At 41.7% G+C, this 18577-nt stretch overlaps 2 protein-coding genes across 34 annotated transcripts in view; both read right to left on the reverse strand.

The window, feature by feature from the left end:
• Positions 1 to 1746: 1746 nt before the first annotated feature.
• VAMP3 (vesicle associated membrane protein 3) lies at positions 1747 to 9623 on the reverse strand. Its single transcript, XM_004474836.4, has 5 exons — positions 9504 to 9623; positions 7244 to 7325; positions 6135 to 6293; positions 5333 to 5384; positions 1747 to 3580 (listed from the first exon to the last, which is right to left on the reverse strand). Coding segments are annotated over exons 1-5 (315 nt in total). The 5' UTR covers positions 9506 to 9623; the 3' UTR covers positions 1747 to 3560.
• Positions 9624 to 11546: 1923 nt separating this feature from the next.
• The window catches only part of CAMTA1 (calmodulin binding transcription activator 1), a 938154-nt gene continuing 931123 nt past the window's right edge, over positions 11547 to 18577 (reverse strand). For 17 of the 33 annotated variants that reach the window (XM_058304523.2, XM_058304506.2, XM_058304505.2 and 14 more), the window contains one exon: positions 11547 to 14721. In XM_058304523.2, coding sequence (XP_058160506.1) covers positions 14689 to 14721 — 33 coding nt within the window. In that variant the 3' untranslated portion in view covers positions 11547 to 14688. The remainder of the gene's footprint in view (positions 14722 to 18577) is intronic. The other 16 variants (XM_058304521.2, XM_058304519.2, XM_058304516.2 and 13 more) reach the window with 1 other exon arrangement.

Here is an 18577-nt window from a genome sequence, read left to right on the forward strand (position 1 = left end):
TGTGTGTTTCTGTGTGACTCACTCGAAAGCAACAGTGCGGACCTGCCTCCCTCCCCCGTGCCTGGTACATGAAAAATAAGGACTATTTGTGGCATGAATGGGAGGAATTGTATGTAAAAGAGAAATGTGGTAACTGTTGCTATCACGTATTGGGAAACTGCGTTGTTTTTCCAAGGGATGCTCTGCATCACCAGGGAGCATCTACAGAGTGCACACCTGGGCAGCAGTAATGGTTCCAAGTCCTGGGGACAAAACATCTGAGCGGTTAACCTTCTGGGGGGGGGTGCCAGTGAGAGCTCCTCTGAGAAGGTGACGTAGAATCCAGAGTGATCAGGGGCACCTGCCACAGGGAAGGGGGCTTGTCCCCAACAGAGGGCAGGACCCTGTAGAGCCCCCACTTGGAGCCAGTCTGTTGCAGGGTGCTGAAAGGCAGTGCACTTTGCCTGCAGGGCGAGGGGATGAAGCAGGGAGCAGATGGGGCCAGTCCTTCACACCTGTTCCCATGCTCCCTTCCTACTGCAGTAATAATCCTGAAATATGTTTTCGGGAAGCCCTTCCCTGAGTGATTCTGATGATTAAAGCCTCCCTGCTGGACATGCTGGACATGCGTGTTACATGAGTGAGGCAAAACTTCATGTCAAGCTATTGAGGTTGGGGATGTTACACGGCATAGCCCCAGCATATCCTGAGTAATACGGTGATCAGTGGACTTGTCTAGTGTGGACGCTGAATGGATGATGGTGCCATTCTCTGAGGGAGACTATCGTGGTAGGAGGAGGCGCACAAGGCAGGGGAATGCTTAACTCAGTTTGAGGGGAGACTGGGTTTGAGAGGTCTTCATTCTGTAAGCAGGAGTTATCAGCACATTAATGATTAAAGAAGTTGTGGCAACAGATAAGATGGCCCAGGGAGAGGAAGCAGAATGCAGAAGGACTGTTGGCTGAGAAGGCAGCCCTAAGAAACCCTGACATGAAAGGGAGGGGTGGACAAAGGGAGGCCCAAGTTATTGTAGTTACATATTTTCCACCCAAATCTTGAAAATCCAAAAGTTCACCCAGATTTCACTATAAACAGGCCCTGAATTAAATAACAATTCTACAGGTAGTTCTTTTCTGGGTCATAACAGAGAAGCAGTGACCATCTATCCAAGGCAATGGAAAGTTCATCTGTTGTACCAGAAATCTCCCAATAGAATGTTATATAGAAAACTGGCATTTATTATAAATATAAGCCAAAGTCTACTTTCATCCATAGTATATTATGGTTATTCCCCTGGGGTGAGAGAATAAGAGTACAAGTATATTTGAGGGAAAGAAGATACTCAGAATCAAAATGAGCCATGTTTTTAGACAGGGCCTTCACCTTAGGTCCCATATTAGCGGTTCTCTGGTCTACCCTCTACAAGGCTGACTCTGCACATCACTTTTAAAAGACCCTGTATTTGGGTAACTCAGTCAAATCCTAAAACTTTTGACAATCATGTGAAACCAATTCCCTGCTCATCTCCAGTCCTGGAAATCACTTTTTATGTGGGAGTGGTTTGCTTCTGCTCACTTGGGGATGGAGGAACATCTTGTTCTGAGCTTTAGGGCACTGAGCGCCTGGCAAGTGGACTGCTGGCAGGGGAGATAAAGTGGAGTTTGGTGTTTATAAGAGTGGGTGAGCAGCAAGAAATGCTGTATTTAGGACATGGTCCAGGGCCACTGGTTCTACTTAACTTGTCTACAAGGAACACAGGCACCAGAATTCGGTTTACAAACACTTTATTCAGTTCATTCTAGTGGGCAGATTCCCAGTTAAATGCACAGATAGAAGCGAGTTCTTCCTGGGTTAACGCCGGTTCAGTGGGTTACATGGGACTGAACACTGAAGCCAAGGAAAGAGCACCGAGGTCTCAGGGTCAGATCTGGCCAGAGACCCTGAACTGAGGTTGGGCTAATGTCCAAACACAGTTAGCTGTTTTCATACAGTTGGACATACTGCAAGGCATGTCTCCAGCAACCATTTCAGGGACATCAGGGGAAAAGATATTAACAAAACAGAACTAGAGCCTGGGTGCATCGCAGCTGTTTTTCCTTTGTAAGTCAGGTGACAGCCACGTGATCAGGAATCTTACAACATTCCAGAACAATGGGCCACAAGTGGGAAAGCATCTGCACTTCTCCCTTAGTGCCCCCTTCCTGTTTTCACGTGGACCCAGACTCTGGGCTTTAAGCCAATTATCCTGATGCAGAAAGTCTCTCAGTACTCAAGCTTCTTGGAAGACAACAGCCATTTCCAAAGTTGCGTCCTGTGCACACAGTTTGTCACATCAGAGAAAGAGAATGTCTCTGGTTAGCTATCCTCTGTGAAGAGTCATCCAGCCCTGACTAATGCCTAATTGAAAGCATAATTTAGAAGACTGATTTGGGAAGTGGAATAAGGAGTAAAAATAGGAAATACACTCCAAAAAGCTATAGTTTGTGGGGCTTGGGCCAGATAAAGATAGAATTCACAAGTGGTCTTGCCAGAAGGCTACAAATGTTTCTCACATAATTATTAGAAACATACTGGAGTCCACGGCTGATAATCTGCAAATTGCTGACTAAAATTTGTTATCCATAGGTATGAGAAGGTCAGAGGCTGGCTCAAACCTTCCCTAATCCCTGGGGAAAACGCCAAATTAGAGAGGGAGCAGCAGCACCTACAGCATTTGAAAGACAGAAATCCCTGATGGGACGTAGGAGGTTCACAGGCGATGTTACAATTTTAATTGTGAAGGAACCTGTGAGCTCCATTTGGCACTTTTCTGAATTTATCTGTCCGTAACTGACTTAAATGGCATTTTGCTGGGATTTAACTTTTTGGCAAAATAGAAACTTTGGTCATAGCCATAGTTATATAGAAACAGTATTTTTAAGGGATTATTATATCTGATTAAAGTAATATTTTTAGGAGTGATACATAACAATAACAAGAAAGTAAACATCTTCATATCTAAAGTAAGAGCAAGAAGTCTTTACCAGCATCTTATTTTACACACAGTGAAAGAGTCGGTAGTGCTTACAAACAGTAGCAGATTCTCTTCTAGGGAATCAGAAAAGCATCAAAATAAGGCACAGACTGTTACTGTCACAGATTTGTGCTAAGCAGTAGTGTTCTTTCTGGAAGGCACATGTTGAAAATATCAATTCCCAAAGGCTTAAAATATGGTTCTGCAGGTAATGTCACATGAAGAAGACAGCTAACTTGGAACAAATTCCCTTAACTGGAATCAATGGCAATTAATCAGCGAAAACAGTACTTCTAGATTACAACACTCTGGAACTTAAGAAGTCTTCATCAGCCCATTTGTAAATTTGTAAAGGCACTGTGCAAAATGTGAGCTGAGCTGACTACACTTCTAGTTTGAGTGCATATTAAAAAACGAAAGGCACATTTCCTAGAAACTGAACTTCAACTAACAACAAAAAAATAATCATTTTAGTTATAACAGTAGGTAAGCTTGATAATATAGCAGGTTCTGAGTCAAAAGTCTTGAAGAGGCTTCTTGAACAGCAGGCTTGAGTCTGTCTGGTTATTCATGAAGAAACACTCCACACTAATACGGAGGGAGATGGAAAAAAGCAGGGAAATAGCAGTTTACTCTTTCAATGCAAATCCAGAATTAACATTGAAGGCTGCCATCTAAACAAATAAGTTTCCAACTGCAGAAGCTATTCAGTTTGGCTGATTTCCTATTAGTGGCTTCTATACATTCTCTAGAGGGCTAGAGGAGACTATCAAAAGAAAGGATTCAGTAACGGTACCATCTGGTTCAGAGGAAACATCCACTCACATCGACGCAGCATGAAAGGAAGAAGTTTCCCTAAAGAGATCCCAGGTACAACAGTGAGCCGGATCCACGTGGACCCAAGGGGTATTACCAAGCCACCAAAGGAGGTGGCAGGAACCTATCATAACTTGCTTAGTATTTCTGTGACTAAGTTAAATAGACCTTCTGCCATTTTCTTTTATCAATTATATAGCCTTATTCCCTTACTATTAGCTGACTCTGCATTTGTGGATTATGCGAACTTTGCAAATACATCTTCCCCATTTTGACACACTGTATATCAGCTTTGGTAATTTCCCATCTCTTCCCAGGCCTCTTGAGACTTGAGAAGGGGTAAGAAATCAATAATCTTCCTGGCAACTAAGGAAGTTTATGGGTGCCCACCAATCAAAGGCCTCTGTTTGGGTAAAAAATAAATAAAATATATGTATACTCCATGCTAAAAATGGCAATGGATTGTTTCAGTAACAGTAGTAAGAATCATAGCATACATACACATATAGTTATATTATTATTACTATCTATTATGTACCATCCTCAGCATGTTTTCCACCCCCACATATTAACTAATTTGGTCCTCATAATCAACATATGAGGTAGGTACTATTATCATCCCCATTTTACAAATGAGGAAACTGAAGTTCAGAAATATTAAATTACTTGTCCAAGGCCCCATAGTTGGCTGGTGGTGCAGCCAGGATCCATCAGATAGTCTGTGCTTTTTTTTTAAGGAGGTACTGGGGATTGAATGAGGACCTCATACATGGGAAGCAGGTGCTCAACCACCGAGATAGACCCACTCCCCAGTCTAAGCTTTTAATCACTGCACTGCTTGTCATCACAGGAAAAATATGATGAAAACATATTCTGAGAGAAAACCTGATAGATTAGGGAAATGAATACCTTTCTCTTTTTCTGATGGACTAATGTTTATGTCAAAAACACAGCGTTTATTGACATAAAACTGAAAAATTTTAAAAATGTACTGAAGGGGGAAACGGACTTTGGCCCAGTGGTTAGGGCGTCCGTCTACCACATGGGAGGCCCGCGGTTCAAGCCCCGGGCCTCCTTGACCCGTGTGGAGCTGGCCATGCGCAGTGCTGATGCGCGCAAGGAGTGCCGCACCACGCAGGGTGTCCCCCGCGTAGGGGAGCCTCACGCGCAAGGAGTGCACCCATAAGGAGAGCCGCCCAGCGCGAAGGAGGGAGCAGCCTGCCCAGGAATGGCGCCGCCCACACTTCCCGTGCCGCTGACGACAACAGAAGCGGACAAAGAAACAAGAAACAAGAAACAAGATGCAGCAAAAAGACACAGAAAACAGACAACCGGGGGAGGGGAGGGGAATTAAAGAAATAAAAAAAATAAATCTTTAAAAAAAAAAAAAAAATGTACTGAAGAAAATGAAAATCCTTGGAATTAACTAACATTTCTGGAGGAACGTTTTTTCCAAATTCTTGTCTATCAACTGTGAACATATAGAGAATATTTTCACAATGCCTTTAGAATAGACTGACTCACCGATGATGATGATGATGATGATAACCACAATGGTAATTCCAATTGCCCACATCTGTAATGAAATGCATTTCCATTTCACGCAAAACTAGAGATGACTGTGCTTACTGAAGAGTCTCATATCATAATATATTATTCTAGTCACTGAAAGGGAATTTAAGGTTCACTACAACTGGACATAATTAATAATTAGTAATTTCTAAAGCCTAAATTAGTTGTCAATTAGGACCTAAAGTTTACTTCTCCATTTTTTAATAAGATATTCAAATGATTTGTGGTCTCTAAATAGGTATTTATATACGAGTTTTCCACATAAGGAAGGACTATCAAGCTTGTCCCATGTGCCTGAACGTTTCACTTCTACATGAGGAAGGAGTCAGGATATATTTGGGATCTGATCACAGCACATTTTTTGATTAACTGTAAAATCTGCTTTGGGTTGTTGCACCTTGGGGCTCTCCAGCAGCTCTCTCCCTCAACACCAGAGCCATTCACAGAACCACAGGCGAAATGACCATCACCTCTAGCTGTCTCAGGAGGGGGGTTGCAAGGGGCTTAAGTCTGTGATTAATTTGGGACATTCCTATTCTACTAGTACGTCAGCCACAGACATGGAGAAATCCTAGTTGTGGGCATGGAAAGGCATGAAGTCAGTGTATTGGACTCAATAGTTAATCCAAATTTCTACTTGTGGGAGGTAGAACCCCACTCCCAGATTTATCCAAGTCCAATATTTGTAGCCTCTGTCTAAGCCCTGAGAATGGAGTTGGTAACTTAATGTAAATATTAATTAAAATGAAATTACCTTGCAATTCTTCCACCAATATTTTCTCTTCAACTTAGCAGCACTGGTTTCAAACTGGGAAGCTCCTGCCTGCAGCGCATCTGCGCGGTCATCTAACTCCGAGAGCTTCTGATCTCTCTCTAGCACTTTATCCACGTTGACTCTCATAATGTCCACCACCTAGAGGGTATTTCCACAAGTTATCCAGAGTGAAACACAAGGACAAAAATTCTCAGGAAATTTTACCGGCACATTTATTTTCAGATCAGCACTTTATTACTTTGGATCAAACTTTCTTTCCTTCTTTTTCTTTTTTAAATGGGCCCAGTATGATTTTGTAAATAAAAGTTTCAGGCAGAACAGAACTAGAATGGGTTTCTTAGCATTAAAATATAAAAACTTCAGAATTAAACTCATAAATGAAACTGTCATCGGATCAAAACACTACTGTATGCTATAACAACAGCATCTTTTTTTTTTTTTAGGGCAGCTAAATGCAGAAAAACCAAGATATCTTTGTTGGACTCTAACAGTTCTCAGGAATATGGAAATACTAGTCTGAATTTCTCAAACAATCTTTCATTGTGGTTGTATATACATAGGCAGCACAAAGATGTTGTGAAGGTTCTCTAGCTCAAGAATTCTACAAATAAAGATTTGTTGGGCTAGAGCAATTTGTCAGCATTTGCCTTCTGTGTGTCAATGGACAGCAGTCAGAAATTCCACAGCATGTTCACGCTTGAGAACTGCTAAGTCAAGCTCCTGGACAAAGCATGTTGATCAAAACTCTAGTCAGAGAGATTAATCTTGGCTTCAGCAATCAGTGGACCCAATCCTTAAAATTCTTATAACCCTACTTTATCAAGGGGTTCTTAGGGAACGTTCTCAGGAAGAGGTGTGTTGTTTTAGGTATGTGATTATGGCCACAGGAAAACCAGCAAGAAACCAGAAAAGTGCCTTCTGCTTAGATCAGGGCTTCCAGCAAACAGTAGGGGGCAAGATTTTGTTACAGTTATGATACATCAAAATTTACTTCACACTCATGCTTTTATGACACTTTTTCTAAATGGAATTATTTCCAGAGTGCTCTCATGTGCTTAAAGTTTGTTTCCCACATTTCAGAGCAATACCTCATCTACTTGGTTTTGTGTCTGCTGAAGTCTTCGATTACTGCCAGAGGCAGAGCTTGAACCTGAAGAACCACCTGCAGACCTAAAACAGACAAAGGTACCAGCATGAATAAGTTATGATTCCAAATCCATTTTTGTAAGTACAAAGATACTATTGCAGGACTCTGTGTTAAGAATTTCTTACCGGGAAATGGACTTTGGCCCAGTGGTTAGGGCGTCCGTCTACCATATGGGAGGTCCGCGGTTCAAACCCCGGGCCTCCTTGACCCGTGTGGAGCTGGCCATGCGCAGCGCTGATGCACGCAAGGAGTGCCGTGCCACGCAAGGGTGTCCCCCGCGTTGGGGAGCCCCACGCCCAAGGAGTGCGCCCGTGAGGAAAGCCGCCCAGCGTGAAAAGAAAGAGCATCCTGCCCAGGAATGGCGCCGCCCACACTTCCCATGCCACTGACGACAACAGAAGCGGACAAAGAAACAAGACGCAGCAAATAGACACCAAGAACAGACAACCAGGGGATGGGGAGAAATTAAATAAATAAATAAATCTTAAAAAAAAAAAAAAAAAGAATTTCTTACATCAGAACTAAAGTAAAAAATGAAGTCCTGCCTGCATTAACGAAGATTTTAATGACATTTCTTCTAATTGCTCTATAATTTCCAATGTTCTCTCACATGTTAAAACTGATTAGAGTCTAAAGTGCAGGTTTAATAGGACTTACTTTGTACTGCTCAAGTACCTGATTCCAGGAGAGGTAAACTAACTTTCCGGTTTTTTATTACTTCTTTTAAGGTACACGCCTACTTAAATGCATCTGGTACTCTTCTGATCTTTTGTGTCAAGTATAGTTTTCACAGTTATAAGCAGTTATAGAATGCCCTTTCCCAACACTGGAGAAATGGATTCATTTATAGAAACAGGGTCAGGAGCAATGGGAATGGATGGTAGAGCAGAAAGGCAAGTTGAAGCAAAACGCTCTCATGGAGACCAAATCGTCTTTAAAACCCTCTCCCAGTGCTCAGTACTCTACATGCACATCTGTCCTGACCACTCTGGCTTTGATGTTCTATTGCCTCCATTACTTGGTGGGCATCACTTTGACTTTTCAGGTATGTAGAGTCTTGTCTTCCCTAATAGAGTACAGGTTCCTGTGTCTGAGAATTTTCTTCTCTGTATCCACGATAGCACTGAGCATGTTCCTTGCATAATGTAGCCACTGAGTCACTGATTCAAGAGAGAGCTGAATATCTACCATGTGCTGAAGACCAGGGAAGACTTGGGACACAGTAGATTCCAATCCTGCAGTCAGAGTTTATAATTTGGTAAATAATAGGGAAGGACCACGCACTGGTGCTAGGCCCTTTCCATGCATTTTCTCACTTAATCCTTATAACACTTTGAGGGGGAATACAATTATCACCTCCATTTTAAAGATGGAAAGTGAGGTTTGGAAAGTCAGCACAGCTGGTCGCAGTTATGATCAATTACAGAATGCCCAATATGAATAAAGGAATTCATTTACAGAAACACGGGCAGGAGCAACGCATTTAAAAGAGGTCCCGTGTAATCCGGGTGTGGTGACGCCTGGTTCCTCCGAGGAACCCCGGAGAAAGCACCCATTCTTTTTTCTTCTGCAGGTGAGCAATGAACAGGGTGGCGGTGGTGGGGTATATAGAAGGTCGTTATGATTCTCACTAATTAGGTTTTTCTTCATGTACCACTGGAAATGGCGCGTTTTCGCTACTACAATAGTGCTTTCGCTCCACAAGCGTGAGAAGGGCCACAGCTAAGCTGTCATCCCGAGCTCGGCTGCTCCTGCAGTGCTCCTGAAGGAACACTTCTGCTACTGTGCCTGCAGGTGCCTCGAGGCGGGGCCGAGGTCGTTTCCCTTGCAATTTCCGGAGCACAGCACCAAGTAGTAGGCGCTCAAGCGAGAGGGCAGCCTTCGGCTCCTTTTAGGGACCCTGGGGGGTTGGCAGGGCCGGGGTGGGCGTGCGGGAAACCCCCGGGCCGCCCGGCTCTTCCGCGTCTGACCGACGGTCGCCGGGCACTCCAGGGTCGCGGGGCCTGTCCGGGCCGGCCTGCAGCCCGCACCCCGGGGCCGCCGCCCACCCCCAGGCCGCTGGAGCCCCGCGCAGGCCCGAGCGGCCTCTGCCCGCGTCCGAGGGGGGCCGATGGGCCCCCCCAGCCGTGCAAGGGTCCCGGTCGCCGGCCGCCGCATTCGGAGCCCGAGGCCGCCGCCCCCGTCGCGTACGCGTCACTCACATTTTGGCGGCAGTGGCGGCGGGCGAGGTCGGTGGGAGCAGCGCAGCCGGGACCGGAAGCGGGGAGATGGGCCGGGCGCGGGCGGCGCGAGGGCGATGACGTCACCGGGCGGGGCCGAGCGGGAGCGGGCGGGGCTTGGAGGCGCAGCCGGGCCGGCGGGCGAGGAAAGTCCGGCAGAAGAGGCGGGGCCAGCGGAGAGGGCGGAGCCTGGTGATGGGGCGGGGCCTATCGGGGGGAGGGCCTGGCAGGCGGGGACAGGGCCGAGCGGGAGAGGAGGGGCCTGACGGAAGAGGCGGGGCCTGATGGGCGGGGCGCGGGCAGGGCCTGCCGAGCAAGGGCAGGACTGGGCGGGAGATTCCCGAGGGCCCTGGCGGAAGAGGCGGGGCCTGGAGGGCGGGGCGCGAGGGTCGCGGCCGCGGAGGGGCGGGCCGAAAGTGGGCGAGGCAATACGGGGGTGTGGCCTGGCGGCCGGGGAGGGGCGGGCCGAAAGCGGGCGGGGCAACTTGGGGGCGGAGCCTGGCGAGCCTGCCAGTCCCTGCCGCAGCCGCGGAGTAACGGAAACCACCGCGACTGGAGCTGCAGACGGTCCGCGACGCGCTCCGAGCCGAGTGCCGTCGAGTGCCGTCGAGCGCCGCCGAGCGCCAGCCCCTCGCCGTGTAAACGTGCTTTGTCTATCGGCGCGGGCACTGGGCGCTGGAGGAGCCGTGGGGGCGAGTGAGGGTGCGCCCTTGTGCGCGACCCGGGGCAACGGCACCGTTTCTCCGAGTTTTGACAATTCCGGAGACAGCCTATGTGCTTCTTCTCCTTGCCCAGATTAACCCAGCGGTGCTGCGGTAACTGGGTTTTTCCAGGAGGGAATTATTTAAAGTAGAATGAGATAGGATAACTGTTTGGGGTGTTTATCACGGGCGATGTGTGGGTGAGGTTTCCTCTCGCATTCGTTCAGGGCCAAAGATATTTGCCATTGCACAGATCATATAATCTGTTTATGGGAGCCTTGGCATCAAGGATATGAGTTTCTTAATTTCTTTTTTCCCTGGGCCTCGCACAGAGCAGATCCTCAGACTTTTGATTGAAAGGACAGAAGCACAGCACTGAATACAGTGGGTTACTCTGTAATGTGTTTAAGTTGGCCCTGAAAGTATTCCTACCAACATAGACAATCTTTGTCCTACATTAAGAAAAATCAAAACAAAAACAATGTAACATCAACTGGAAGTTCTACTGGATGGGGAGTGAGAAAAACATTCTTCCATCTTTAAACAGAATGATTTGAAAAGGGAGAGACTAGTGTACATTAAAATAAACAAGAGAGTGTCACAGAAGATGTGGGATTTGAGTTGGGTAAGCAGCTAAATCAGTTGTTTGTCTCCCAGTCAAGAGACAAACAACACGATGAGCGACAAAAGTGGAAATGGGCATGGTGCGCATAGACCAACCAGAGGGTGCAGGCTGGGGCATAGGTGAAAATAAGAGTGAAAAAAGAGTGGGATGGACAGGCAAGGAAAATGTCATTTAAATGCAGTGGGTTCTAGGCAACCTTCCAGCCCTCACTGGATGGGGAGGTCCATGAAGTGTAATCTGTCTGGCAGGAACAGGAGACAGATTAGATGGAAGGAGGTCTATTACCCAGACAGGACACTGCAGTGAAAGGGGAGGGAACACTGATGATCACCAGAGAATGTTCAGGAATTCGTAGTCAGCTGGAAAATGTCTTTAAAATGCCTTTTAAAAAAATTCCAGGGGATTTTAGGTGAAAGCGTGAATTAATTTATGCTGATCTTTCAAATAACTTCACTGTCTTAGATAAATGATGGATGTTGAGAGGCGCCTGAGAAGACAGATGAAAAGCAAGTGCTCTAGAACAGTGGCTCCATGAACAAATTTTTTTTCTCATGGACATATCAGAAACTATGTAGCCTTCAATGTCAAAACACTATCTCTAGACCAAAGGAAATACTTGAAATTATTTCATATGATTTGAAATGCATACTGATAGCCTTGGGTTCTCAATATCATGAAAAGTTAAAGCAAAACACAGAGTATGGGGAAATTTTCTTCATTTTTAATTTACAGCAGAAAGAATATAAAGCATTCAGAAAACATTTTCCATATTTTAAGGGCAATTCAAAACATTTTGCATGGTTTCCAGCAGCTGAGTTCTTCAACAGATCCATTGATTCAATGATGCTTTACATGCACAATTACAAAAATAAAACTTACAAAAAAGAAGACATCTAGACTAGGTTTACATGCAAGTCTCAGGGACCCCCCATTGGGCGCCAACTACTGTGTGGAACTGCCGTAAGCGACCGTGCAGCCAGAGAGGGGTTCGTGTTGTCTTGATTTCGTTCACACAGTACAGCTGATTTCAAATGGGCAACGAGAATAGCAATGAAATCTTCAGGAGACAGAATAAGACTAGCTATTAGTTTTATAATGAAATCCTACTCCTGGCACTTGGGAATTCAGATTATCCAAGAAAGCTGCGCTTTGCCTATCATCTTTTATTCAAAAGTAAGATTCACAACCAATAAAAAGCAGTCAGAATTGCTTCATTGCAGTGGAAGTGCATTTTTACCTCACCTAGGATTCACAGTTGTACTGGTTACAATGGTAGGTTTGGAACCTACCTCCTTTCCCCTGTGTTAAGAACCCTCCTAATTCCATTTAAGTCTCTTATCTTCTGGAATCTTCTAACTCACCAAACTAATAATGTAGCATGTGAAACATTAAAAAATAAATGTGAGGGTTAATGCGAATCCACCGAGGTCATTACTCTTGTCGATTTTTTTTTTTTACCATAATGGAATAAACATACCTAAATTCAGTATTAATGTAGGATGTTCTTCAAGAGCTGGCTTTTCTATTCCATTCCCTTTTATGAATGTAATGGGGTTTATAAATTACTTAGTGTCCTCCTATAGGTCAAACTGTGAAAAGTAATAGGTGTTTGGGGGACTGCAACATAACCCACATATTTAAAAACAAAGTCGTGTCAGGCCAGTTTACAAATGTACAGGTGGCTGCTAGTTGTGGGGCTGTTACTTGTCAAAGCTGATCACAAGCAGTAAGACGTATACTGTACAGTAACCCGAGGTTGGCAGTGAAAGGAAGGAATTAAAAAACAAGTACAATTATAGAAAAGGCACCAAGAGCACTGACCCCAGTTTTTACCACAATCTTTTTGTGTCTACCTTCTTTCTAAAGACACCAGTTTAAAAGCTTATTTGTGAATATTTTTAGGCTTCACAACAAGCCTTGAGTTTGGACTTAGAGTTGGTAGCCAGAACCAGGCAAAACTACTGTCATCTCAACTTTATACCAACTGATCCTCAAACTTAACCTGGGAATTTTAAACTGGCATCAGCAAATGCTAACTTTATTCTCTCAATTGAACATGAGTAGTTTAATTTTTAAAAGCAGATTTCTTTGGCTCCTCATTATATAGAAATAGTAATATACTGTGACATCCCTACAAGGCCAGTTTGCATCTTTTTAATTTTTAGTGGTTTTTTTTTCTGATTTCCAGCAGGAGATATGAAAGCGTGAGACATTTCTTCTACCTTTCTTACTATTTCTTTTGTCAGGTTTTGATCATTCTAAGTGTTCTTTGTTGGAGTGGACGGCATTAAGCTATATACTGATTCATCTTCTTATGATTATCTGTTTTGCAAAAGTAACTTAATTTCTTGAGCAAGATTAGCATTCACATTACTTGGCACCATTGGCAAAAAAAAATATTAAAATAAAATAAAATAAACTCCTGGTAGCCAAAATTAAATGTAAACATATCCTTTTTTTAAGTAATGTTACTCTGCCTTTTTTTCCTAAGTCTAAATACAGTAGCTCTTTTTTTTTTTGCAGTTTAGTCATGCTTTAGCAAAATGTTCTTCTAAAGAACATTTAAAATAAAGTACTCTTATAGTGAAATAAAGTTTTTTTTGTTTCATTTTACAGACCATAGCCACTAATGCTTTGCTTTTGTTCATTTCTTTTTTCTTGATTTCATGCACATATCTCTGTTTTAATATATACAATATATACAAACAATACATCCACATTTTTCTCGCTCATTCAGACAAAACTATACAAATAATTTTATCTTGCCATGTTATTGACCTTTGTGAATAAAATATTTAGCAATTAATATAATCCCTTTCAAATATTTTCTCACTTTCCATTTCTACCTTCTCTATATACACAGAAACTGCTCAGTTTTGATGAGATATAGCCAAAAAATATGGAATTTACTGGCCAGAACGCAGCACCACACTGATCTTTTAGGTGGCAAATGTCCAGGCAAGGTTTATGATTCCTTAGAGTGACTAGTTTCCAAGGTTAATAAAAAAAAGCTACATGCTTTACCAATTCTCTTAAGTAGTTCTCATTGCACATGAACGTAAGGCAAAAGAACTTAAAGTGCTGAACATGAGAGAAGGGACAAGATGATCACTGTACTTGCAGGCTTTTGGGAGGCGATGAGGACAAGAAAATAAATCTAAACTCTGGGAGCTGGTTCTCATTACTTCCCATGCATTACCCGTTTACCACACACCGCCCCTCTGCAAACTCCCGCAAGACATTAAAAACCTGCAGATTTTAAAAGTTGCATTAAGTGTGCTGTAGAGACTAAAACAAAACAAAAACAAACCAAAAATAAAGTAACAGTGAAGGAAATGAGAACACACGGACCCAAAAGATTAGGATGATCTAAGCCCTCCACTGAGAATCGATCCCAAAGATTCAGCTTCTTGGAAATCACTGACAGGTGCAGGAACAGCATTCTTTTTTTGTTGCTAGCGCATCCCCACCTTTTCTTATCTATATTTTTGGTATAAATAGTTGTACAGTTCCACACGATGTTTGAATACAGCCCTATATGAGAAGGAAAAGGGCTTCTTCCCAAGAGAAGGAAGCCTCTCTGATTCTTCTTGGTGTCTTGTTTTCCCGTGATCCAACAGAAGATTGAGTTCCACGATGTCTTGCTGATCAAATGAAAAGTTGTCCATGAAAGTGCAAATGCAATGACCAAAACATTACTGTTAAAATCCTGCAGCTGATCTCCCCCAAACTGCAGAGGGATTGTGTGTGTGTTTGTGTTGTTGCATGTCTCTGCTAAAAACAGAAATGAAAACAGTCTGAAAAGCAATGTCACATTGCTACGGGATGCTGCTGTAGGTCTTCAAGTCCCTTGGCCTTTTTCAATTCTTTCACTCTGGAAGAGAAACAAAACAAAGCACCAGCAGATGACTATTTAGTGGGACTGTGATCAAATAAAGTGTCTATTACCATTCCCTCTGAAATGGAAACCAAGACAAAAACTCTTTTGAGGACTGATGGCAAAAGGAACTCCTGTTAAATTGTTGGTAAAAATACTCAAGAGAAAGACGTGACCCTTCTTAAGGTGATTTCTCCCCACCCCAGCACCCCAGTTCCTAAAACTTTGCTCTCTACATCAAATGCTCTAAAACCAGAACAATCCCCCCCAGTGGACTGTACGAAATCAAGTGTAACAATAACGAAAACACCCCAGAAAAATTTAACTGTTCAAATATCTATTTAGCCTGGTGACCACCATTAATGCCCTATAATCCCCTATGATGCTAATTAGGGAAACTGCACACACATTAATTTAGCTTGTGATATACCCAGGGACTACACTACTGCTCACAGATTCAAGATTCTTAGATATCTTGACCCTGATTATACATCTGCACAACGCATTATTTCACTGATGCATTGTGGGGTCTTTCTGATTTTCGTTAATTCCTTATCTTCTCCTGTTCCACACTGTAACTTCAAAATAGACTCAGGTTACTTCCTCTAGTGCTCCCAGGGTACAATATTGATAAGACACTTTGTTCTGTTATAAAACACGTTATAGGCAACAAATTTCAATGAAACTGTTATAAGTTGAGTCATGTGGAGTTTGCATTCAGCAAATCATGAATGATCACCTCTAATCCCCCTATATAATTCTTGATGCAAAAATTTGCCTTGGATTTGGAATATGACTGTCTGAGGTAGATGGGGCACCGGGAAAGTGGCTATTATCTGGAAGACTATTTTTCTATATTGACGGATAACTAGGAGCTCGCCTTCACAGCAGAATGATCAAAGCAAGTATGACTTTAAGGGTCTAAGCTCTGCAGTCAATGCATGCTGTATAACCCACAGTATGTAGTACTGCAAATCATAACTAACATTTGTTTCCCCAAATGAGTGTGAGAGGACTTTAGCCAAACAAAAGCAGCAGTTTCTCAGGACGCGTATACTCTATCTCAATAGCAGGACTAGGAAAAGCCTGATTTTTATTTCTAATGTGGGCATATACAGAGGTCAAGAATTCCCAAACACACCTTTTCTGATAGCCTGAGGCCCCTCCTTTTATCTTAAGTTATACCAATAAATTATAATTTTATTTAAAAATAAAGGCTAGTTTAGTTTCTAAGTACGTTCTAAGTTCATTAACATTTGGGTAGGCAGAAGACTTTTTTGGTAATTACTGCGATACTACAGAGATTCAGTGGAATGGTACATAAGCTATAACAGCAATTTAAGAAAACAATTATATTTACCACCTCCAACCAGAATCATTTCTGAGTGTTCTGCAGAGTTGATATAATCTCTTCAAGAGAAGATGTTCTTTCAGAAGAAAAGTTTTATCATTTTATCATCAATACTAAAAAGAATAATGTTTGAAAACTTGTCTTATTTCTTAATTAAATACACCGAGCCCCGGCTTGGTCCTAGCTATAGTATTTACAAATGACAGTGATAATAGTGTATTTCCAATACTGTTAAATTTTAAGAGGTACATTTAGAATACACTGCTATGCTCATAACTGGTCCAGGTGTTATTTAGTTTTTAATTTTATGATTAAATATACTAGGGGTTACTGAATTTTAGGGTGATTTGAGTCATTGGTTACAGTACAGAACTGTGCATCACTATAGGTCCCTACTTTTGGACATGCATACTTAATAAAGAAATGACTTTTTAAAAATTGAAACATGCTATATTCTGTGTTCAATTTTTAAACATGCAATTTCTATACTAACAGTTCTTTGGCTGAAAAAATGCAAGGCATGCACTGATGCCAACTTTACTTCTGGACATGCAACTTCTGTACTGATGCAGACTTTTTTTTTTTTTCTGATTTACTGCAAAATATGCATGCTACTTCAAATACTACATCTTTCTCTGCATTAGTACAGAACTTCATTCACAAATGTGCGACAGTGACTCCATCACTGATGAGATTTCTAAAATTTGAAAAATTCCGAGCTCAAAATCTAAAAGTAAAACAAAGAAACCCATTGACAATTTTTCTAGAGTGAAGAGGATTACTTTAAAAATACTATCATTCACTGAGTTCATCATTGAGATGAAATAAAAGGGAGAGAATGAATTCTAAACCAGAAATGTTTTATGTACTTTCATACCAAAGAATCTGTAATTAGCTTGTCAGGGTGGGTATTACTTAAACATTTTTTAGTTAAAATATCCACATTTGTTTTTTTACAGCTTTTTCTTTTTCTTTAAGAACAAATTAAAAAGTCGTAAGATTTTAAAGTTGTCATACAAAACCTCTGCTACAAAAGAAGTGATAGCCTCACATACCACTAAGTTAAGGAGAGATCCATGCCCATACGCAAAGATGGTTATGACTGTCTACACAGGAAAAATGACAAACGTTCCAATTTTCAGATATATTTTCTAGGCTTTTAAAATTCCTGAGCTAAAGTAGAGAAATTCATTCTTAGTTTCATGAAGTTACCACAATACACTAGCATTATAAATGAATACACGGAAGTTACCAAAATGGCATAGGAGGTGTTTTTACAGAAAACGGTTAAAGGAGAAATTTGGAGAAAAGTAAGGATACTTATGTTCCATAGTGATACTATGTTATTTAATGTTCACTACTTTAGTTAGTTCTCACAGCACCATCAGAATCTCCAGTTGGTAAATGGAGAAACTGAGATTTAGGAGTTAAAATAACCAGCCTCAAATTATGTAGTTAGTAAACAGCAGAACGGGGGATATGAACTTATGTCATCCGACCTCAAAGTCTGTGGTTTCACAACTGCACTCCACAGCTACTAATGATAATATCTCTCAGGATTATACTTTTAAATATTTTATTGGCTTTTCCAAAAGACTTCATAGAAAACATGCAGTTGGAAAATTTCCATGGTATGAGCTGAATATGTTGTTGAAAATTTACGACAATTATATTTTCTCAATTCTAAGGTGTCATCCTTTACAGGATACTATGATAACTTTATGACAATAGTTTGGGGAAAATAAATATAGACACAAAAACTTGCCAATTTTAAGACAATTCGATTTAGAAATCTCAAATGTGAGAAGAATATGCCTGAAAATCAAGGAAACGGAAGATTTTTAAGTCTCATATTCTAATTTGTGATTGATGTTAATTTACCTCTAAGAGTTTACATGAGATTGCAAGAATTTTACAGTCTACCTCACTGGAATCATAAATGGATTTTTATGTTATCTGAGGATAGATTATTAGGATGAGATAGACAGGAGTGCTAATTTTTTGTTGTTTGAAGTCACATGTCAATTAGATAAAATGTTTTGATGCTATCTATATTGCCTCTAAAGAAAAAGAAAATAATTATATTACCACAATGATTTCGAATATCTAAAGCTAAAATTTTTAACAAATTCTAAGAAACAGAGGTTTCAAATAGTTAACAGAAATTTGTTGCTGCCTTGTTAATCAGTCAAGGAAATGAGCAATTGCTAAAAGGCATATATTAACTAAAGAGAAATCTTTACCAACAAGAAGGATGCACAGTAAACATTTAACAGTTGTTATCTCTGGGTGAGTCTCCTTATTTGTATTTCCAAAATTCACTACAAGTATGTGCTTCTTTTGCAATAAAAATTATTCTTGCTTGCCATTCTTTTTTAAAAAATGAAACTTGTAAATTACTTTTCTATCCATCTGTCACCATCATTACGTCTTAAAAACGTGAGATCACAGTTCAAAACAACTGAAAAATTCAGCAGAGGAAAAAAATTCAATTAAACTGGC

This window comes from Dasypus novemcinctus, chromosome 9 (genome assembly GCF_030445035.2).
Source record: "Dasypus novemcinctus isolate mDasNov1 chromosome 9, mDasNov1.1.hap2, whole genome shotgun sequence".
NCBI classification, from domain to species: Eukaryota; Metazoa; Chordata; class Mammalia; order Cingulata; family Dasypodidae; genus Dasypus; species Dasypus novemcinctus.

Excerpts from the sequence above, each read along its gene's own strand:
- VAMP3 (XM_004474836.4), bottom strand. Across the intron at positions 5,385-6,134 it reads ATTGGTGGAAGAATTGCAAG|ATGTGGGCAATTGGAATTAC; the intron begins GTAATTTCATTT and ends ATTTCATTACAG. Across the intron at positions 3,581-5,332 it reads CATCATCATCATCATCATCG|TGTGGAGTGTTTCTTCATGA; the intron begins GTGAGTCAGTCT and ends CCTCCGTATTAG.